This window comes from Chinchilla lanigera, unplaced genomic scaffold, assembly GCF_000276665.1.
Source record: "Chinchilla lanigera isolate Chin_1 unplaced genomic scaffold, ChiLan1.0 scaffold00054, whole genome shotgun sequence".
Taxonomy (NCBI): domain Eukaryota; kingdom Metazoa; phylum Chordata; class Mammalia; order Rodentia; family Chinchillidae; genus Chinchilla; species Chinchilla lanigera.
This window is the reverse complement of record NW_004955455.1, coordinates 3,644,988-3,667,789: the sequence shown is the minus strand read 5'-3', so window position 1 is coordinate 3,667,789 and position 22,802 is coordinate 3,644,988. Positions and strand designations below refer to the sequence as shown.

Sequence of the window (22,802 nt, the reverse complement as noted above, 5' to 3'; positions counted from 1 at the left end):
CTCCAGTTGGACTCGTGGGAGGCATTGTTATGTGCTCTAGGTCTTCAGCTGGACTCATTATCGCAGGATCCAGGACATCATTGCAGGATCCCTCAGCCTGACTCCTGGTGTATAGTGTGTAGACAGATTTCCTACACTCTTGTATATGATTCTTTGGGTGACTATTACAAATAATCTTATAAAATAGGTGTCCTATATTATATTGTTCTCCCTTGCAAAATATCCCCCAAACCATGACAGAGATGCTTTGAGGAAATTGCCAGGGTAGACTTGGGGAATACTGTAGAATCTTTAGCATGCAGGTTCTATCCCTGTCCACAGATAAATAGTGCATATTTCTGTTTTAGAAACGTAGGGAAAGTTGTGGAGAGAAGCCTCCCTAGCTGATTAAATTTGGCCTTTCCCAAGCTTACTTGCCTTTATAGGGGAATGGTAGCACCTCCCTAGGAACCTCGGATGAGTACATATGTGAAGTGTTTAGAACCTGGCTGGGCAAGGTGAGCAACATAAGGGGTCTGTTGTAATTGACTATTAAGTGCTTTTTATCCAGTAGTCTCTTCAGAGTACCTAGTCATTCCTTTATGAATGGGGATTTAAGTTATTCCCAGTGGTGCATTATTATGGATAGCAATGCGGTACAGCCCATGTGTCCTTACGCAGATATTTCTGTAGGACAGATCCTTAGAATTGTTGAGTCAAAAGAGATACATATTCAAAAAATGTGATGGATTCCTCAGAATTACTCTCCAAAATGTGATCTGCCATGGTGTAACAGTTCATTTGCCCCATGAAGAGATAAGCAGCTATCTTCCCATGCCTCATGTGTGCTGGATCTTCCTTCTTGTTCTGCTCTTTCTCCCCACCCCCTGTGACCCTAACTGAAAAAGAAATGGAACACAGCTCAAAGTCACCTTTCTTCTCTGTCTTGCAGACTCCAACTACAGATAAGGGACCAAAATGACTGACTCGAAATACTTCACCACAACCAAGAAAGGTATTGTGTGTTCATCATGGGCCTGTCCTACTCTTTCCCTAACTGACCCATCTCCCTGCTTCCTCAGGGTCTGGGGAGCAAGGGTACACTGGAGGCCTAGAGGCACCAGTGGGAATGGCCTAGACGTATTTTACCTTGTGGGTCCAGAAATTTGAACTGCTGATGCGGTAAGAAATTGATTGCTGCCCGGCATGGTGGTGCACGCCTGTAATCCCGGCACTCAGGAGGCTAAGGCAGGAGTATCACTGTGAATTCGAAGCCAGCCTCAGATACCTAATGAGTTCAAGGTCAGCCTGAACTGCATAGTGAGACCCTGTCTAAAAAAAAGAAATTGACTCCTGCTTTTTGAACTCAGGAAGTGAATAGCATTAGATACAAATATGGGACAAAAGTCTCCTTTTATTCCCCATTGCTCAAAATAGTTCATTTAAATATGATATTTTTTCCTAGGGCAAAGAAAACGCATAATCCTGTCAGTAGTCCCTCACGGTGTGTGTGTATCTCTGGTCCTTATCCGTGGACATGTGTTTTCGTGGTTGCAATCAGAGTTCTCATCCTGTTTTTCATTTGACATTATCATAAATATTTCCTGGCAGTTTAATGACTCAACATTAAGTCAGTTGAGTTGGTACACTGAAGTTTGCTAAAGTAGGCTTACATTGTTGGGGATTTGAGTTCTTTCTGCTTTTAAGGAAATAGAGGATGTTGTCCTGGCTGACCAGTGTGCTTTAACCCTGTAAACATCTTTCTGATCAGCCTTTCCTTCCCCCTCCTTCCTTCCTTCCAAGTAAGATTGACACATGCCTGCTGACCAGAGAGAAAGTCTCTTGTTGAATTAGCTGAGCCAGGTCCTGAAGTCTGCCCTACAACAGGGATTAGGTTTATTGGTCCAGTTGGGTTTTATTTTATTTTATTTTGTTTTTACAGTACTGAGGATTGAACCTAGGGCCTTCATACTGAGCTACATTTCCAGAGTTTTTTTATTTTTTATTTTGAGATAGGATCTTGCCGAGTTGTCCAGGCTGGTCTTGAACTTGTGATCCTCCTGCCGTAGCCCCCTGAGCTGCTGGGATTATAGGCATGTACCACTGCACCCATCTTTATTTTTGTTTTTAAAAGATGATATTTGGCTATGTTGTCTAGGCTGGCCTTGAACTCTTACACCCAAGTGACCTTCCTGTCTCAGCCTCCACAGTAGCTGGGACTTCAGGTGTCCTGTACTATACTTGACTCCAGTCATTTTTACTGAGCACGTGCCATATACAGTGGAAGAGACAAGCAGGATCTCTGACCTGGCTCTGTTGAAGGTGGAGCTGGGAAAACCACGTATTTAACAGTAACCACAGTAACGGGTGGTGGGTGCAGTGGACTGTGGAAGAACTCAACGTGGAGCTGGCCAGGTACGGGGAAGGGGAAGAAGAGAGTGCTGGCTATGATTCATTCTGGAAAGGGAAAGGAAAGAGCATGACTTGCCAAAGACGATGATGCAAGAAAAGGTGGGAGGGGCATGTAGGGGTAAGTGGAGTGGGGCCCGATGAGCCAGGCCACGGGTGTGAACTTAGTGCTAGGGTTATAGGAATGTCAGTGGTAGGGTTTTTTGGGTAGATTTTCTTTTAGGGGGTGTCTGGAGAAAGATGCCTGTGTTCATATCTGGCATCTGATGTTAGTCATGGTTTTTAAGTGAGGAAGATAGATTCTAATGAAAGATTGGAGGGAGGAAGGGAAATCTGAGCCACAGCTCCCATGAGATGTGATGATGCCTGAACCTGCTGGGGGCTGGGGGGGTGTAGAGACACTTGAATGCCTCTTCTTGGTTAAGGAGGTAAGCTTAATGACTGATTAGATATAGGAGCTTGTTAGAGGAAGGAGATACTTCAGAAGCAGTCCGATCTGGGGTTCACCCTGTCAGCCTTGGGCCTAGACACGTTAATTGGTAGCAGTTGTATTGTATCTGGCCACACACTGAGTAAAGCATGAGCAGCCCTGCAGAGGAGTCTAGGGTCAAGGACATTGTGGTCTGTTGGATCCCAGACCAAGCAAACACAGCCTGTCACTGTCTTGCAGGCGAAAGACACGTGTTCCTTGATAAATTGGAACTGCAAGGTCTGCGGATTCCTCCTGGCTCCATTGAGCAATATCCTCATTGCCGCTTTCCCTGGGCTCTGCTCTTATTGTTCTTAATTAACCATGTTTGCTGTCTTTCCTCTCACCACGTTGTTGAGTCATGATAAAAGCCTACTAGTTTTCCTTTTTTCTCACAGTAAATCTACCTAGATCTTTCGTAGCACTTTCTTTCACATCATAGTCCCTACTTCACCTCTACCCCAGGTAACCCCACTGTACAAAATAGACCAAAGGGTTACATGGTAAATTAATAACAATAGCAGTCACTCTTTTGTTTTGTTTTTGTTTTGTTTTTGTTTTTTGAGACAGAGTCTTGCTATGTAGTTGAGACTGGCCTTGAACTCACTTTATAGCCCAGGCTGGCCTTGAACTCATGGCAATCCTCCTGCCTCAGCCTCCTGAGTGCTGGGATTACAGGTGTGCACCACCACGGCTGGCAGCAATCACTCTTAACACAGATCATTGAGTGCCAGGCATGCAGGTGAGCAGTTCACTTCTGAATGTTCAATGAGAGAATTCAGTGCTCCTCTCAAGAAATAGAGGCCACCTGAGGAAACAAGTGCAGAGAGGCAAAGAAGTGTCCTGCACAGGCCCAAGCATAGGAATTTAGAGCAGGGGTTTTGGAAGGACAGATCTGGTTTTGAATCTTGTCTCTGTCATCTGTTAGCTGTGTATCTCTTACAGCTTCCATTTGCTCATCTGTAAAATGGGAAATGCATTGGTGTGAAGATGAGATGAGAAAGGTCATGGGAGGATGTGTAGTGCCAGCCTCAGAGAAAGACTGAAGAAGTACAGTCTGTTCTTCTAACCTCTTAGCAGGCACTGACTCTTTCCTTTATTTATTTACTTACTTATTTATTTTTTTGTGGTGGGTCTTTTTGAGACAGGGTCTCACTATGCAGTTCAGGATGGCCTTGCGCTCACTTTGTAGCTCAGGCTGGTCTCGAACTTGCAACAGTCCTCCTGTCTCAGCCTCTTGAGGGCTAGGATTACAGGTGTGCGCCACCACGCCCGACAGGCACTGACTCTTTCCATGATAAAGCCTGGAACAACTCTTCTGTCCTCATTTCCTTTTTCCATATCATCAAGTTCTTAAGCACAATTTATTACATGCTCAGAGCGGCTGACTTCCCATTTTCAGAGCTGGGAAACCACACTTGGCTCAGGAAATTGAAATCTTGAGCAAACTGTTTTAACTCCAGGTTCTAGGAAAACAGGAAAAGCTTGTATGTGAGATCTGTCACATCCTGTCCTCTCACCACAAATCCTAAGTACTCAGGTTCCATTACATTCAGCCTTGAGGGCTGTGGTGGAGTGAGGTAGCTGAGGAGAGCTTTGATTTCCTGTTTTCAGCAATATGGCTGAGCAGACCTTGCCTGTGTGTTTATTTCCTTCAGGACTTTTGGGATCTGCCAAGTTCCTAGCACTTCAATCCAACATGGCCTCCAGGCTTCTCTCTCAATAACTCCTCTCCTAACCATCACCTGTTACTGTCGAGTGTCCCCGCTGAGGCCGGGGGCCTAAAGCTGCCCTCTGTCTCTCTGCAGTTCTGTTTTTTTGTTTTGTTTTGTTTTGTTTTGTTTTGTTTTTTGGTTTTTCTCCGGTACTGGGAACCGAACTCACGACCTTGCGCTTGCCAGGCAGGCACTTTGCCGCTGAGCTAAATCCCCAGCCCCTCTCTGCAGTTCTTTGGGAAGTTGGGAACAGGGGATTGCCCTTTGGCAGGGTGGGGATGGATGGCTCATGCCTACCTTGTTTTCTCAGGGGAGATCTTCGAGCTGAAGGCAGAGCTCAACAGTGACAAGAAGGAAAAGAAGAAGGAGGCAGTAAAGAAAGTGATTGCGTCGATGACCGTGGGCAAAGATGTCAGGTAGGCAGCAGTAGGCTGGGTGGCAGCCAGATGCTGGTTGATGGAGGAGGGTTCATAGTTTGGCCCCAATTCATAGCTTTTCTTTAGGGCACTTAGGGGTCTGCATCTCCCCTTGTGCAGCTCCTTTCATTAACCTTCTTTCCAGATTGAAGGTTTTGTTTGCACAGGAGTCACACGCGATCAGGTGATAATGGAGTGGACTGAAAAGACAGCAAGCAATGGAGTGGCTGTGGTAGGAATCCAGGCAGACGCTTCAGAAGATTGCTGCTAACTGGGAAAGATGAATCTGGTTTTTAAAAAGAATAGGAAATGTGGGGTTTTCACTTTAAAGCACCCTGTTTTAAACACACCCAGTGTGATCCATGTAAAAACATACCTGCAGATAGAATTTCTCTAATTTGGCACGAGTTTGTAGCCATAGGTTTATATCTGACATGCAGGATGGTTACTATACTTCACTAATGCTTTTGTGCTGCCTGGAGTGCCCATTTGCTCACCCTGTTTTCCCTTCATTTAAAATCCATCCATTGAATATGGTGGTGCACGCCTAAACCAGAGGGTTTAGAGGGGTGAGGCAGGAGAGTCACCGTGAGTTCGAGGCCAGCTTGGGCTACATAGTGAGTTCAAGGCCACCCTGAACTATACAGTGAGACCCTGTTTCAAAAAATTAAAAAAAAAAAAAAAAATCTGAGGTTCATAGTTTGGGTCCAGTTCAGATCTCTCCTTTAGGGTACCTAGGGACCCAAGTCTCCCCTCATGCTCCTCCCTTGTTTAGTTTTTTGGTTGGGGCTTGTTTTTGTTTTTGTTGTTTTTGAAACAGGATCTCACATGTAGGCCAGGCTTACTCTGAAGTCACTGTGTCACCCTGGCTGGCCTCAGACTTGCAGTCCTCCTGCCTCAGCCTCCCAAATCCTAGGATTACAGGTGTATACCACCACACCTGCCTACCTTTGTGAGCTACCTTCTCCCCATTGCCTTCCCCATCACTCCAGGGTGCTGCTTTGAACTCAGCATCAGTTCTCTAAATATACACTCTTCTCATGTTATGGCACTTGTTTTTACCTATCCATCCGATTGTAAAGTCCCTAAAAGTGGGACAGATTTTATGACAACTTAATATTTTCAGTGTTGGAGAATCTGCAGAACACTTTCAGATATCTTTTCTTAATAATTTCTTACAATTCTCATGGTAAGCAATGATGTTTTTTAACTGCCAAAGAAACAAGATAAAGAAAGAGGAGAAGGGGCTGGGGATTTAGCTCAGCGGCAAAGGGCCTGCCTGGCAAGCGCAAGGTCGTGAGTTCGGTTCCCGGTACCAGAGAAAAACCAAAAAAAAAAAAAAAAAAAAAAAAAAAAAAAAAAAGAAAGAGGAGAGCTGGGCGTGGTAATACATGCCTGTAATCCCAGCACTCGGGAGGCTGAGGCAGGAGGATTGTTGTGAGTTCGAGACCAGCCTGGCTACAGAATGAGCTCAAGGCCATCCTGAACTGCATAGTGAGACCCTGTCTCAAAAAAAGACACCACCCCCCCGCAAAAGAGGAAAATGACTACCTAACAGTCATTGGTTAATGGCAGATCTATGCATAAGCCCAGTGCTGCAACCAAATCTAGGCTGCTTTTGCATAGGCCCCGTCCTCTATGTGCTCATGTTGCCCGGCTCCATGTCTCAGAAGCCTGGTGCTGATGTGGCGCAGCTCCTGACCAGGTCCCATATCATAATCACTGCTCCGACTTCCCCACAGAGGGCCCATCCTATTGCTACCTTCAGCAAGGCTGCCCTGCCAACAGCTCATGAGAAGCAGTGGTACAGAGACCTACTGATGACACAGCACCAAAGTATCAGGCATTTAGAAGCCTGGGCCTCCTCCCAAGTGTGGTTCCTTCCAGAACAAAGCTGCTTTCCTTCAGCTAGAACACTGCTGTCTCCACCTCACAAAGGAAACATCTTTGCTTTTCTGCCTCAAAAGACCTTGCTTTGCCGATGTGATGGGCCTCAGAGCAAGTCAGGCTCACTCCTCCTCTGCTCCTGTTTCTTCCTGGTGTGTCATCAGTGTGATCCATCCATTTCAGCTCCAGCCGGACTCCTGCTTGTTGGGGCTCAGGAAGTTCCCTTGGACCTCTTAAGTCTCTGTGTTGCCATATCCTTGCCAATAGAAGTATGAATTGAGAGGGAAGCCAGGCACAGTGGCTCACACTTGTAATCCCAACACTTGGGAAGCTGAGGCAGCAGGATCACAGATCGGAGCAACTTAATGAGAAAGACCCTGTCTCAAAATTTAAAAAAAAAAATAAAAAGGGCTAGAGATGTAGCTCAGTGTGAAGTCCCTGGATTCATTTTCCGGTAAGGAGAGGAGGGTGTTGAGAGGTGAGGTGGTGGTTCCAGAGACAGAAAATCTGTAGCCATATTTTATGTCTCAAGAAGGCTGTGTGCCAGGTGTGGTGACACATGCCTGTAATTCCAGCACTCATGAGGCTGAGGCAGGAAAACTGCAAGTTCTAGCCTAGCCTGGGCAATTTAACACGACCCTTTCTGAAAATCATAAAAAGGACTGGAGATGTAGCTCAGTTTGAAGATCAGGCAGACGGACAGACAGAGTGATTCACACCTGTAATCCCAATACTTCGGTAGCTGAGGCAGCAGGATCACAGACTGTGACTCTGGGACCGTTGGGTACCATGTTGGGAAAGGTTCCACCCAGTGTAATAGTGTATAGGGGTCAGGAACATGGGTTTTTGAGTGAGACCTGACTCTTCAGGGAGGTTTTAATTTTCGAACTTTAGTATTGTCTACGAAATGGGGATACTCTCCTGGGTTCTTGGGGATGTTAAATGAGATAAAGTATGCCAAGTTCTTGGCACCATGCTTGGCATATAGCATGTGCTGCATACACACTTTGCTGGTTCCTGGTGGATGCCAGAGCTGGCCCTTGTGAAAGTAGCATGGCTCATCTTTTCTTCCCTATGACCCTCCAGAGCACCTCTCATACCAACAGCCTGGTACTTTAAGTATGCCATCTTTAATTGTCACAAGGGCCCTGTGACAGGAGTTTATCTTTTTTTCTGATACTAGTAATAAGCTCCAGGCCTCTTGCATGCTTAGGCAAGCACTTTACCACTGAGCTACAGCCCCATCCCTGGTACGAGTTTCTGTTGCATATTTCTTGCAAATGAGGAAATAAACTCAGTCTGAAAGAAGTTTCCCAGCATCATGCAATTAGCAAGAGGCAGAGCTAGGTTTGACAGATTCCAGAGCTCATGTTTGAACCCCATGAAAAGAACAAAAAAATCACCCTGTAGGCCAGATGTGGTGGTACTTGCCTGTAATCCCTGCATTGTGGCAAGCTATGACAGGAGGATCACAAATTTGTGCCCATGTTGGGCAACTTAGCAAAACCCTGTCTTAAAAAAGAAAAGGGGGGAGGTGCTGGGGATTTAGCTCAGCGGCACAGCACCTGCCTGGTAAACACGACATCGTGAGTTCAATTCCCAGTAGCAGAAAAAAAACAAAACAAAAAAAAAAATTGAAGGGTTGGCGATATAGCATAGTATAAAAACCCTGGGTTCAGTTCCCTGCATTTTTTTTTTAAAAAAAATTCTCTTACATTTTTTTTCTAACTTACATTTATGGTAACTTCATAGCTGGTTTTCTTTTACTGGGACATCCAGTTAATCTTTCTGCTTCCTTCCTGCTCACTGTCCCCTTGCCCCTAAGATTTTGGTGACCTAAAAATGTTCCTCTTCCTATCTTCAGCTTATTCCTGCTGATACCATCTTGACCTTTCAGTGCCCTCTTCCCTGATGTGGTGAACTGCATGCAGACGGACAACTTGGAGCTGAAGAAGCTGGTATACCTGTACTTGATGAACTATGCCAAGAGTCAGCCTGACATGGCCATTATGGCCGTCAACACCTTTGTGAAGGTGAGTAGGAGCTCGGTGGAAGGCAGGGCAAGGGATATATTCACTGCTTCGTGTTCCCTAGGTTTATTTTGAGGTGGCACTCCATGGCTCTCAGTGGAAAGAGACTGTTTTCCTGACAGGCTCTCTCTGCCTTACAGGCTAAGCCTCTCTTCTCCAGCAGATGGCTCCCTCTCTCTCCAGAAATTCATGTCAAGGCCCAGCCTCACTAATTCTCTGTAGGTCATACCAGGCCTGTTGGCCCCTCCTGCCGCCATAGAGATTGCTTTGCATCCTTTGGCAGGGCAGGAATCAGCAGCATCTGAGAACTGCTGTGTTCTCCTTCTAGGTTGCTCCTTTCTACATTTCTGTCCTCCAGATGCGAGGCAAGGCAGGGTCCTGCACTTTAGCTTCACCAGCCCCATTGATGCTCACGTACTAGAAAGTGTTTCTGCCGGAGCAGAGTGAGTGAGGGTTGTGGTCTAGGTGAATGCGGGTTTGAAGCACAGCTCTGCTCTGTGACTTCCGGTAAACTTCCTGAAATCCTTAGCTTCCTCACCTGTAAATTGGGGCCAGTATTGTAACTGTGCTGTGAGGATCAAAGATGATGTGCAGAGCCCCTCACATTGTATCTGACAAATGCTCAGTGTCTGTTACATGGCATTTACCTTGATGGAGATCCCCATAGCAGCCTTCTGGTAGTGCTCAGCCCATCAGGGCTCAGAGCTACCGGCAAGGAAAAATAAAAACCCACAAGTGGTTCATCTCACCCCTGCCCCTGCTCAGTGGCTGCTTCTCCTCAGGACTGCGAGGACCCCAATCCCCTCATCCGGGCACTAGCTGTGCGGACCATGGGTTGCATCAGAGTTGACAAGATCACAGAGTACCTGTGCGAGCCACTCCGGAAGTGCCTGAAGGACGAAGACCCATATGTGCGCAAGACAGCAGCTGTGTGTGTAGCCAAACTCCATGACATCAATGCCCAGTTGGTGGAGGATCAGGGCTTCCTGGACACCCTTAAAGACCTTATCTCCGACTCCAACCCTATGGTATGCCACTGCCACTCAGTGTGATACCTCCACTACCTCCTGAGTTACTTGAGGAGACCTTGGTTTGAACCTATGCCAGGCAGTCCCCAGTTTCCAGTAGTCAGATATCCCTGCTGCATGGCCTGATTGTTCTTGTGCCTTGCGTTGTTTCCGATCCATGCTGATGATAAGCTATACTTATATTCCCTTCTTTCCACACTCACTAGCTAGCTGCATAATTTTGGGTAAGCCGCCTAACCTTCCAGACCCTCTTTTCTTCAGTGAGATGGACCTCACTGCCTTTAGCTAGCAGGAGTGCTGGAAAGGTGGCGCTGGCCTGGCTCACAGTAAGTGTGCAATCAGTACTCATGCCCTTCTTTTGCTTCCAGTCACTGTCATTGTGACTGCCTCCTCACCAGCACTGTCTGTAAGCTCTGAACATATGGATCTCCCCCTTTCTCCATGTCTTCGTAGGATTGTAGCGAGTCATCCTTGAAATAACATAGCATGACTGGGTGGGAACTCCAGTCTCCTCCCCAGGGTGATGGCAGCAGTTTGAGGGATGATTTCACAGGGCCTATTTAGAATGAAATACAAACACGAACCTCTGGTCTCGGTTGTACCCACCTTATATCCCACAAAAACATTGATTTCTCTTGGGTACTGTTGGATACTATAGTGACTGTCACTATAACACTACTTATCATAGGGAAAAATTGAGAACAATGCAGACCACATATGTGCACTACTGCTGTGGTGGTAGTGGGTGAAAGGCCATAGCATCCCATAGTCAGTCCCTCTGTACCTCAAGCTGCATCTACTCCCAGCAGCCTTGACGGGGTATGCAGGAATCTAGCTCCGAAAAGTTCAGTTGACAACCACTGAGTGAGTTGCTGTAACTGCTGTACCTAACCCAACAGGGGCTGTTGGGTGAGGCAGCTAGAATGCTTTCTACTGCCAGCACTTAGGATTGTAGCTTTCATGGTTTTGGTTTTTGTTGTGTTTTGTTTTGTTTTGTTTTTATACATCAGATGCCCTTATTTTAGATCTAATCTATAGAAGAGTTTGCAGGGTTAGTGCTTGGAGTGGGCCTCAAGGCTCCAGACTCTGCCCATAGAGTCATATTCCTTTCAGGATGTCCCAGCTCTGACCTACCAAACTCATTAGCCCCTCTCCCCTGGCCCAGGAGCAGCATCTTCAGCCTCTTCCTTCCGCTCTTCCACCCAGGTGGTGGCAAACGCAGTGGCTGCCCTCTCAGAGATCGCTGAGTCTCACCCCAGCAGCAACCTGCTTGACCTGAACCCACAGTCCATCAACAAGCTGCTGACAGCCCTGAATGAGTGTACCGAGTGGGGCCAGATCTTCATCCTGGACTGCCTGGCTAACTACACACCCAAGGATGACCGTGAGGCCCAAAGGTGAGCAGGCCTTCCCGTGTTTGCCAGCCCAGCCAGACCTAGTTCTCTGGAGGCTACAACCGTGAACTGGGCCTCGGGCCCGAGTAAGTCACTTCCCAGGGCCTTGCCATACGTGCCATCCTCAGGCACACCTGGAGGGGGCTAGCACTTTCCATCTCTCCAGAGTCAGTGATCAGCAGTGTGGCTCCAGTCAGTCGGCTCGCTGCTTGCTATGATACAGATAGGGCCTGACCTCGGAGCTTGCAAAACCCTAGTCACATGACCAAGTCAGGAGATGGATAGCAAGAGAGTCACTGCTTGCTGAATTCTCAGTATCAGGGCTTCTGCTGAATGTTTTCTGCATACGAGATAATCTTTAAAGCAACTTTGTGAAGAACATTACATCATTGTCCACCATCTTTCCTACAAATGAGGAAACTGGATTAATAGGTGGAGGGAGTTATGCAGGTCGCCCAGCTGGGACTCACCTGGTTCTTGGTCACCCCACATTTTTTTCTATGATACTAGGGATTGAACCCAGGGCCTTCTCATCTTCAGCCTTTTTTTATTTTTTACAATAACTCAAACTTGCAATCCTCCTCCCTCATGATCTCCCAAGGTGCCAGGATTGCAGGTGTGCACCACCATGCTCAGTTTATTGTCATGCTTTACATGTGTTGTTTCACTTACATCACCAGCAACCCTGTGAAGCAGATGTCATAATCTTGGCTTTATGGATGAGAAAACTGAAGCTCAGACTGACTGGCCTGAGCCTGCTTGGGGTCAGTTAGAAGGCAGCAGACCCAGGATCTAGATCTTTCTTACACAGGAGACACATTACTTTAATAACTAAAAACAGCATGTTTTCCCTTCTCTGTCTCTTCTTTTTGCCTGGTTGGAACTGCTGGACCCCAGCATCTGTGAGCGGGTCACACCCAGGCTTTCCCATGCCAACTCTGCTGTGGTGCTCTCTGCTGTGAAGGTACTGATGAAGTTCATGGAGATGTTGTCCAAGGACCTGGACTACTACGGCACATTGCTGAAGAAGCTGGCTCCACCCCTGGTCACACTGCTGTCAGCTGAGCCGGAGCTGCAGTATGTGGCCCTGCGTAATATTAATCTCATCGTGCAGAAAAGGTATCGAGGGGCTGGGAATATAGCTCAGCGGCACAAGTGCCTGCCTAGCAAGTGCAAGGTCCTGAGTTCGATTCCCAGAACCTAAAAAGAAAAAGTATCAAGGCTATCACATACACATATACCATAGTGCATACCCCTGGGAGCAGGCAGTCAAGGGAAACTGACCCATCACTGTGCAGGAAGACTAAAGAATTAGCCAGGTGTGGTGATACATGACTATAATCCCAGCACATGGGAGGCTGAGGCAGGAGAATCACTGTGAGTGGTCAGCCTGAACTACATAGTGAGACCTTGTCTGAAGAAACAAAACAAAACAAAACAAAAGAATATCTTCACTCAGGAACTCAGGAGTTTTCAGCCAACGTGCCTTTGCTCCTGGGGGACATCAGTAATGTCTGAGTCACTTTAGTTGTCACAACTAGAGGTTGCTTCTGGCATCTAGTGGGTAGAGGCCAAGGACACTGCTCAGCACATTAAAGTGCTGGATAATCCCCCACATCAAGGAACTGTCTGGCCCAGAATGTCTACAGTGCCAACATTAAGGTGGCATGGTGGCACACACCTGTAATTCCAGCACTTGAGAGGCCAAGGCAGGAAGATCACTGTGAGTTTGAGGCCGGCCTAGGCTACATAGTGAGTTTAAGGCCGGCCTGACCCACATAGCAAAGAATCTGTCTCAAAAAAAAAAAAAAATTGTGTGTGTGAACACCTGCATTTTTCTTGGGGACAGAATCTATAGCTTTAAGCCGGGCACAATGGTGCATGCCTGTAATCCCAGTACTAGGGAGACTGAGGCAAGAGGATTATTGCAAGTTCAAAACCAGCCTTGGATACAAGGTGAGCTTAAGCCAGTCTGAACTGCATAGCGAGACCCTGTCTCAAAAAGACAAAAAAAAGAAGAATCTGTAGCCTTAGTCAGGCTCTCCAAGGTTGGAAGATGAGATGATGAGGAACTTTTGAACTTTGCACCAGCCCAGGGCTGGGAGGTGTAGAGCAAAGGCGGCAGAATGTTGTGCAGCCCGTTTTCCTCTTTCTTCTGAGGGTGGCTGCAGAAAACCACTGCGTCTAAGAGAAGAGATCTAGGGGGCAGGGCTTGAAATACATCAGGCAGCCATGGGTCTGAGAGTTCTCTGAAATGACCTCTTCCTCTGAGGTGGCTCTGAGTGAGAGAACCCAGCAGCTCCAGGGTGCTATTAGCCTCTTGAGTTCTACTCCCAGCCTTTTTTGTCAAGTGGCTCACTCAGCAGTCAGGAGTTGGCAGTAGCAACTAACTATTTTATATTCACAAGTTGCAGCAGGCCCTGTTGCAGGGAGCAGGGCAAAACAGAGAAGGGCCACTTGAATTCATTCGCTCCTAGAAAGTGACACACCCTCCTTGTACCATTGGTCTGGTTCTTAGTAATCACTTGGAATCCCAGAGATATTGGGGGAACTGGGGACATTTGTAAAGATTTGGGAGGTGCAGAAAAGCTTCATAAGCAATGAGACTAATGTTTCAAAGTTGTGTGTGGTTCTTTACACACCAGTGCCCTTGTGTCACTGGATTTAATAAGGTATAGGGCCTTGCAGATCTAGATCAGTGCAAAAGGCTCCCTGTGCTATATTTATCATGGTAAATCTCTTAAGATGTTGTCTGTCTTGCCCAGTCGTGACACAGCCCAGCCCTGACACCTGACTGGGCAGGTTTTGCCAAGTCCTAATTGTAGAAATCATCCTCTCATCACTCCACGTGGAGTCCCTGTCGCCACCCTACTCCCTGCAGCCTGCATAACAGCACTGAGTACCAGGGTTCCTTGACTGTCTGCCACATCTCCCCCCTTCTTTACCCTCTGTCCTCATCCCTTTTCCTAATAATAGGAAAAAAATTTGATGTTTTTGTTTTTATGTTTTTGGTTTCTGTTCTAGAAAGGGCATAGAAGTAGGAGTTTGAGTGGTGACTGTTCCCTTGCTCTTGGCTTTGTTAGCATGTGACCTCTCTGAGGTTTCCTTGTGTAAGAAAAATGCCATGGGAGGTGCCAGTTGGGGACAGAAGGGCATTGCCTTTGAGGGAGGAGTGATGGTGCACATGGATGTGCTGGGCTGGTGACAGCTCCCGCCTAGTAAGTGGTACCTTTGAGACAAGCATCCATCGCGAAGCACTTGAGGCACTCAAGTCTAACTGTCTCCAACACCATGCCCACGTTCAGAGATTCAGTAGGCACTCTGGAACTCAGCACATAGTTATACTCATGGCTAAGATCTGTAAGAGTGACATAGAAAGGACACACAGCTGAATCATCAAGGGAGAGGTCACAGATGGAGTCTGGAACAGCCCATGAGAGACATCTTCATGGTCTCTCCTTCGCTTGGTGGGGAGCAGGGGTCACACAGAGCGTACCTTGTCCCCAACAATGAGGACAGAGGAGTCTAATTGAGGCTCAGCATCTGAAGTTTTCATTTCCTTCAAATTTCAGACTCTGAGAAGAAAAGATGTTGAGCATAAACCATACTGTTTATTCAAATAGTCTGGGTACCCTCAACCACCTTTACCCCTCGGAACAGTGTAAACACTTCCAACATCTGAGTTTCCACACTCCAGACCTCTCTAGACTAGCAGACTCAGGCCTGCGGTCGTAACACTTTCCTATAGGTCATTCCTATTTCTTGGGTGACAAACAGGGCTGAGGTCACAGGCTGAGGTTGGAACCCTCGCCTGGTGCCCGCTGCTGACTGTGAACTGTCTCTTATGCTTCTTTCCCTTCCTGAGATGGGCTTAGATAGGCAGTACCCAGGTTGGCTTAGGCTAGTTAGGGGCCCTCTGCGCAGAAGTGTGAGACCATGATAGTGCTTCTGTTTCCCTGCATGTCAGGCTCCTCCCCAGACCCCAGAAAGGTCCCAACAGATGTTTAAGGGTTTTCTTATGTGGCTTATGCCTTGCATTTTTTTCTACCTGGGCATCCTACTTTGCCATCAGGCCTGAGATCCTGAAGCACGAGATGAAGGTGTTCTTTGTGAAGTACAATGATCCCATCTATGTGAAGCTGGAAAAGCTAGACATCATGATCCGCCTGGCTTCCCAGGCCAACATTGCCCAGGTAAGCAGTGTGGTGGTCTCAAGCACAGCTTTAATTTTGGCTAGTTCTGTCACCCACTGGCAGCGTTCTGTGGGTCAGCTGGTCATTTTTACTATAAGCAGTTCATCCTATAGAGATGTTCAGCATGGGCCCTGTAGCTTGGTAAGCATATGAAAACCCTATAATTTTTGTTACTAAAGAATATTCTCCCTATTATTACCTATCATCCATCCATTAAAAAGTGGTAGTTACGGGTGGAGATAATAGCTGGTGGTAGAGTATCTGCTTAGCAGGTATGAAGTCCTAGGTTCAATGCCCAGCTCCACAAATAAAAAATAAATAAATAAATAAATAAATAAATAAATGGAAAGAAAGAAAGAAAGAAAGAAAAGAAAAGAAAAGAAAAGAAAAGAAAGTGGAAGCCTAAAACAAGGATTGTGCAGCCCTGCCAGCTTGTCATTCCCTATCTTCCTTTTGAGGCATCTGACCTCTCTTTCTCTCCCCTGGGCCTTCCACAGCGAATCCCAGAATTCTCTAGGTCTTTGCATTCCCACTACCCAGAAGTGTTTCAAGAGACTGCTCCATCGGATACCTCCAACCCATTTTCTCTGTTTGGGTCGTAGGTGTTGGCAGAGCTGAAAGAGTATGCGACAGAAGTAGATGTGGATTTTGTAAGGAAAGCTGTGCGTGCCATTGGCCGCTGTGCCATCAAAGTGGAGGTGAGGAGGCTCTGGGACCCTGTCGGCAGCCAGAGAAGGGGAGAAAGGCTCAAAACAGGAAAACACCTAATTCTGCCAGCTGTTTGTGGTCCACAAAGGCTTTGGAGTCACCACTGGAGCCCCCAAAGTGCTCTCTGTGCAGATTCAGTTGGGCTTCTCTTTATTGTAGTCTTCTTTAGGCCTTCAAAGTGCTGCAGGTAAAATTAACCCATCATAATTATATTCTTCTCCAGCATCAACTAAGACAGTGGGGCAGCCACCAACTGCTGAGGGTCCTGGTAGACTTAGCTTCACTCCACAGAGCTCTGGGGTAGGGGCTCTGCCTATTGGATGCTTTGCGAGGTGTCCTGGTTCAGCTGCCCATAAGAATCTTTCGCCGAGATCCCAGGCTGCTGCAGACCCTTGTGCCTGGCCTTTCATCCTCCTGTCCTCTGCTTGAGGAGAGAGTCCTTGACTACTGAGCCAGACTCCCCTTAAATGGGTCCAGTGCTGGCTAGTTTTTTGGGATGGTTGGTCCCCTTGATGCATTTTCCCCTTAATGTTTATAATAGGCCATCCTGAGAAATCGCCTTCACTGGGCCGTTAGCACAGTGTGTGGGAATAAAGGCTAAAGAGCTGGCCCAGGCAGACATTTTGTGAGTGCTTTTGGTCATAAGAGCCCATTTTTGAAACACGTAAGTGAAGCTGTGTCACACTGGAGGAGCCGCTACCCTCAAGGCTTGGCCTAGAGGAGCTCTGAAGACCTCTTTACTCTCAGGAGTCCTGCCTCTGGCTTCTCTATAGCCTGGGTGTCCCTGCCATCCTGAGGGCCATCATTTGGTACTTACTACTCTCCCATCAGCACCCTATCCCTCGTTATCAGGGGAGAATGTTTTATTCTGCTGTGATGAGGGGTAGGCAAGGAATGACTTAGGCTCTTGGCCTAGGCATGGTCGTCAGTAGCTCTACTGGAAATGAGGTAAAGGACCTTACCCATACTCCCTTCCTCTTCCCACGCAGCAATCTGCAGAGCGCTGTGTGAGCACCCTTCTTGATCTCATCCAGACCAAGGTGAACTATGTGGTCCAGGAAGCCATCGTGGTCATTAAGGACATTTTCCGCAAGTACCCGAACAAGTAGGTGCTCACCCTTCCCAGGAAGAGGGCATTGTAGCTCTACTCGAGGACAGAGTACTGTAGTGGGGAGGAGAAAGGAGAGCCTCTCCCCTGCCCTCTTCCTTTCTTTCTTACCACAGGCAGCATTCTTAGCAGAATCCTTTTTTTTCCCCCTTCTCTTCCCTGAACTGGTCCTCTGCTCCCCAGGTCAAGATAAGAACTAACGTGTAGCAGATGAAACTCAAATCACCTCTCTTCACTACCTCTCAGGGTCTTGCAGGGCTGGTGCCTGTCTTTGTTGACCTTTGTGGGCCGTCTGTGGTGTTCATGTGCCGCCGTGTCCTATTCTCGCAGGTATGAGAGCGTGATTGCTACACTGTGTGAGAACCTCGATTCCCTGGACGAGCCTGAGGCCCGGGCTGCCATGATCTGGATTGTGGGCGAGTATGCCGAGCGGATTGACAATGCAGATGAGCTGCTGGAGAGCTTCCTTGAGGGCTTCCACGATGAAAGCACCCAGGTAAGCCTTCACGAGCCGTGGTGGTAGTCATGACTGGCATTTTGACCCACCGTGGCCCGTCCTTCCCTGAAACCTTCCCTCATACTGCCAGTGGTGTGTTACCAGTGTGGCCCCTTTTCCTCCCCCAGGTCAGTGCCTCAGGGAATGTGGGAAACAGTCTTGGTGGTATGCAAGGATTCTGGTTTTGTTTCAATTTTATATTTATCTTTGGATAGGTAATATATTGATTTGGTTCAAAATTGAAAAAGGTAAGCCAAGCCTATAATTCCATGCTTGGGAGGCTAAGGCAGGAAGATTGTGAGTTCAAGGTTAGCAGAAATTGTCCATGAATACACTGGCAGATCATCCCCCACATACATTCATGTATACATACATACTCATGTAGTCAGTTCTCATTATCCATGGTACTTGTATTCTGTATCACTGCAAACAGTGAATTACTAAGTATGAAACTTTTGCTTCCACACATATATCGGTTCCTATGAGAGTCTGGGCACATTTGTGTCAGCTGATCGGTATATACCATGTCCTATGTGTGTTTGTGTTTAAAGATACCTTAGTTAATAAATATTTTTGATTTACATTGGACTCATGAACAGCCCTGTAAGCCATGCCTGAGTTAACATATTTATTTTCTCTATGAGACGTACATAACAGCCCTCTTCTGTGTTAGGAACAGTAGGCAAGCACTCCAACACTACACTCGGGAGTCATTTTAAATAAGTAAATCAGCAACAGAAAGCTCAAAGATGTGAAAAAACATGGCATTCAGGAGATCATGGAAGGATGCTTGTACCGCCTGGTCGTACCTCAGCTCTGAATTTGTGGCAGGCAGCCCCCTTTTCACTGCTCTGCCTGTAGGTATAAATGACCACAAAAGCACCATGGGCACAGATTTGAAGGCTACAAGTATATTTTATTTTATTTTATTTTATTTATTTAGGTACTGGGAATTGAACTCGGGACCTTGCACTTGCCAGATAGGCGCTTGTGCCCCTGAGCTATAACCCTGCCCCCCCCTTTTTTTTTACAAGTACATTTTAGCAAGTGGGCAGATTCACAAATATGGATTCTATGAATAATGAAGATTGCGTGTGTGCATGTGTATGTGTGTATTTCTTTCTCATTTATTTTAAAACACTACCGGTAGCATACTGAGCAAATTCCAATTTTTCAATGCCTAGCGTTTTTTTCCTCAAAGTAAGTCTGAGGGCCATGCCGTTATTAACCTCAGCGGATATTTAGGTGTCCACCCCTCTGTTCTTTTAAGCAGCAGTGCTGTGACCGGGCTGTGCGGTGCACAACTGCTTGTACATCTGGAGGATAACTCCTTAAGCAGTATTCTGGGAGAGAGGGGCCACGCATTTGAGATTTGAGTAGCTAGTGCCTGATTTCGTATGGTGTAGAGGTTGTTCTGGTTTACTTTCCATTTTAGATGGTGAGATCGCTTTTCCTTGCCTCCTCACTGGCCAAGTGCGCTTTGTTTCTACCAGCCTCATAAATGATAAAAGGAACTTCTGTGTAGTTTTGTTTGTATTTGTGTTACAAGTGAGGTTGGGATCTTGTCATGGGTATTCCCTTTTCTGGGAACTGGGAACTGTCTGTTCATACATGTGGGCCCTTAAGTAGTAGTCTGTCTGATGGGAGCATTGTAACCCAGCGGATCTGCGGGTAGATCTTGTGATGTACATAGAACCCAGATTATACCTCCCGTGTACCCTCATGGCTCAATGAATTCATGCTTATCCCTTTTCCTCTCTGATCCTCAGTTTCCTCATTTGTAAAGTGAGGATCATTAGACATTCCATCCTCCTGTGAAAGTTATGTAGGATGTTTTGTGTTATGTCCTTAACACATGCCCAGTTCATACTAAGCACTTTTTTTTTTTTTTTTGGTCTTTTTGAGACAAGGTCTTGCTATGCAGTTCAGGCTGGCCTAGAGCTCACTTTGTAGCCTAGGCTGGTCTCGAACTTGCAACAATCCTCCTGCCTCAGCCTCCCAAGTGCTGGGATTACAGGCGTGCGCCGCCACACCCGGCCCCATACTAAGCACTCTTAATAGTAGTACTGGTTTGGATCAAAATTGATTTCAAAAGTAAAGTGGTCCTAGCTGGGCATGGTGATGCACACCAGTAATTTCAGCACTCGGGAAGCTGAGGCAGGAGGATTGCTGTGAGTTTGAGGCCAGCCTGGGTATATAAGCAAGTTCAAGGCCAGCCTGAACTGCCTAGTGAGACCCTTCCCCCGCTCCAAAAAAAAGTAAATTGTTCCAGGGAAAAAATGAGACCAACTGGTTCCCAAAGCTGACATTTCTAGGTACTGTACACCCTTCCCACACTAGTGGCTGCAGCTTCTCCTATAATGCATTCGGGCTGTCTGCAACCCTGGTGTAGTTCTGCCTTGGGCAAGCTCCCAGGAGTGGGAGCAGCAAGGGTTCAGCCACCCTAAGCACTATTCTTACAGCTTAACAACTCCTAAGGAAAGACCAGTTCCCCCTTCACCAGTCCAGCAAAAGTCTCAAGGCCTGTTTGCATTGTCCTGAGCCAGTCATTGTGGCTGTGATCAGCCAGGTCCCAATGATGCCCATCCCAGTCTCTGTGGATTAAAAGAGTAATTCTCTGAAAGAAAGCTAGCATTTTTGTTACCAGAAGACAGGAGATGCTGGGTGAGCAAAAACAGCAGATGTCCATCACAGAACCATAGCAGTAATTCCTGCTGTCACCCTTCCCACTGCCACCTGCCACCAAACTGCCTTCACTTTCAATACCAGCCCCTTGTTTCTCGTCTGATTAGCAAAAGTTGGCCTGTGATGTTTCTCCCCTTGCAACCAAATCCTGCATAGGGTTACTATAGAGGATGGCATGGAGGGTGGGGGCATTGGGGCACTGCCCAAATGGTAGCATAAATCTTTGCAGCCACTTTCCCCTCACCCAAGCCTCCTAATGAGCCAGTATTAGAATAATCTGAGGAGCTGGGCGTGGTGGCACACATCTATAAGAGACTGAAGCAGGAGGATCGCAAGTTCAAGGCCAGCCTGATCTGTCTCAAAAAAAAGAAAAAGACTGGGAGTGTAGCTCAGTTGTAGTTCGCTAGCCTAGCATGTATGAGGCCCTGAGTTCAGTCTCTAGTACTGCAGAGGTAGGGGGTGGTTAGACAAGGAAAAACTCACCAAGTCCATTTTCTTATCTATAAAGGGCTATAAAGATTGTTGGATGCTGTGTATAAAGTACTTTGTTCATTGCTTGGTTTATGATAACAGGGGGCAGATGTTAATTAAGTAGCCAGTTTCCTGCATCCTGAGTTCATAAGACAGTTTCAGAGCTCTTTTAAAGAATACCCATTTAGGGCTGGGGATATAGCTCACTGGCACAAGCGCCTGCCTGGAAAGCGCAACGTCCTGAGTTCGATTCCCGGTACAAAAAAAAAAAAGAATACCCATTTAGTACTTTACAGTTTTCAAACTCAGTTTAGATTCTCTCTTTTAGCTTCCTCGTCCTTGCTTGGCTCCTATGCTTCTATAGTCATGGGTAGGAAATCTTGGCCAGTGTGGTATATCAGGCCCATTTGTGTCCCCTGGATGGTAGGGCTTACAGCACCATGGCAGGTGGCCTGCCTTGAATATGGGGGCATTGGTGTGTCCAAGGAACTAGGCAGGAAGCTGAGCCAGGCCCTGGGCTCATGGCAAGATGACCCTCTGGCAGCAGGGACTAAGGTGGACCTAAAGCAGAATCATAGCAGCCCTGACAGTGATGAATGGTTCCAGGCAGCCAGCTGACTGGGTTGGGGAAGACTTGTAAAGAGTCCCTCTGTGGTGGTAGTAGTGATAATAACGCCAGTGGTGACAGCTGTTGTGTATTGAGCAGAGTCCACAATAGGTTCTTTACATTTGTTGCCTCATTGACTCTTCCCATTAACCCTCTGAGGTATTATGTTCATCTGACAGATGAGGAAACTGAATTAAGTAACTTTCCCAAGGTCATCTGGCGTGGAAGGGATAAAACCAGAGTTCCAGTGGAGTGTGATCTAACCCTAGCTCCAGGCAAGCTGCCAGAAGTTGCCATTTCAAAGCTTTCAAAAACCCTCTGAAGGAAGCCACATCTCTTCCTCACTGACAGAGGGTAAATGGCTTTCTGGTTAGGTTTTTTTTGGTGGGGTTTTTTTTTTTTGGTTTTTTTTTTTTTTGTACCAGGAATCGAACTCAGGACCTTGCATTTGCCAGGCAGGCACTTGTGCTGCTGAGCTATACCCCCGCCCCAGTCCTCTATTTTTTTATTATTATTTTTTATTTTTTTTGGTTTTTTTCTGGTACCAGGAATCAAACTCATGACCTTGCACTTGCCAGGCAGGCACTGTGCAGCTGAGCTAAATCCTCAGCCCCTAAATGGCTTTCTATAGGCCACTGGGCTGGAGCCAAGTATGAAAGCCAGATTTTTTGCTGCCTCCTGCCTTAGAAACAGCCAGCCCATTACAAGTTCAAGCCCAGTCTGGGCAATTTAGTTGCTTAGCGAGACCTTGTTTCAAAATCAAAATAAAAAGGGCTTTGGAGGTAGCTTAGTGCAAGGGCCCTGGGTTAAATCTTCTGGGAAAAAAAAAACCCACTACAGCTCCTTGAGGTCATGCTAGCTCTATGGGCCTACCTAGTGGTCTATTCCCCTAGGCCTCCATGGGGACACATTAGCCACATGTGATACTTGGTTGTTTGTCTTTGATACTTTCATGTTTTTGTTGAGAAAGGATCTCAGTATACTGCTTGAACTGGCTATGCGGTCCAGGCCTTGAACTCCCAATCCACCTACTTCTGTCTCCTAGAGTGCTAGGGTTATAGGCATGTGCTACTGCGCACATAGCTGTGAGCTTCTCATGGTGCTGTGAGCCTGAAGCTTGGACAGGTGTCTCAGAGCTTAGGCTGAGTGATCCTCCCTGGGATGGCCACAGAGTGCAGTGCCCATCAACTTCCTGAGTGAGTAATGC

At 46.9% G+C, this 22,802-nt stretch overlaps 1 protein-coding gene across 5 annotated transcripts in view; it reads left to right on the top strand.

Annotated features, from left to right (window-relative positions):
- Ap1b1 (adaptor-related protein complex 1, beta 1 subunit) overlaps nucleotides 1-22,802 on the top strand; it is a 53,955-nt gene that overhangs the window by 18,218 nt on the left and 12,935 nt on the right. For all 5 annotated transcript variants that reach the window (XM_005396208.2, XM_005396207.2, XM_005396206.2 and 2 more), the window contains 10 exons: nucleotides 932-994; nucleotides 4,883-4,988; nucleotides 8,773-8,908; nucleotides 9,688-9,933; nucleotides 11,140-11,330; nucleotides 12,225-12,446; nucleotides 15,400-15,520; nucleotides 16,123-16,218; nucleotides 17,218-17,333; nucleotides 17,667-17,832. In XM_005396208.2, coding sequence (XP_005396265.1) covers nucleotides 958-994; nucleotides 4,883-4,988; nucleotides 8,773-8,908; nucleotides 9,688-9,933; nucleotides 11,140-11,330; nucleotides 12,225-12,446; nucleotides 15,400-15,520; nucleotides 16,123-16,218; nucleotides 17,218-17,333; nucleotides 17,667-17,832 — 1,437 coding nt within the window. In that variant the 5' untranslated portion in view covers nucleotides 932-957. The remainder of the gene's footprint in view (nucleotides 1-931; nucleotides 995-4,882; nucleotides 4,989-8,772; nucleotides 8,909-9,687; nucleotides 9,934-11,139; nucleotides 11,331-12,224; nucleotides 12,447-15,399; nucleotides 15,521-16,122; nucleotides 16,219-17,217; nucleotides 17,334-17,666; nucleotides 17,833-22,802) is intronic.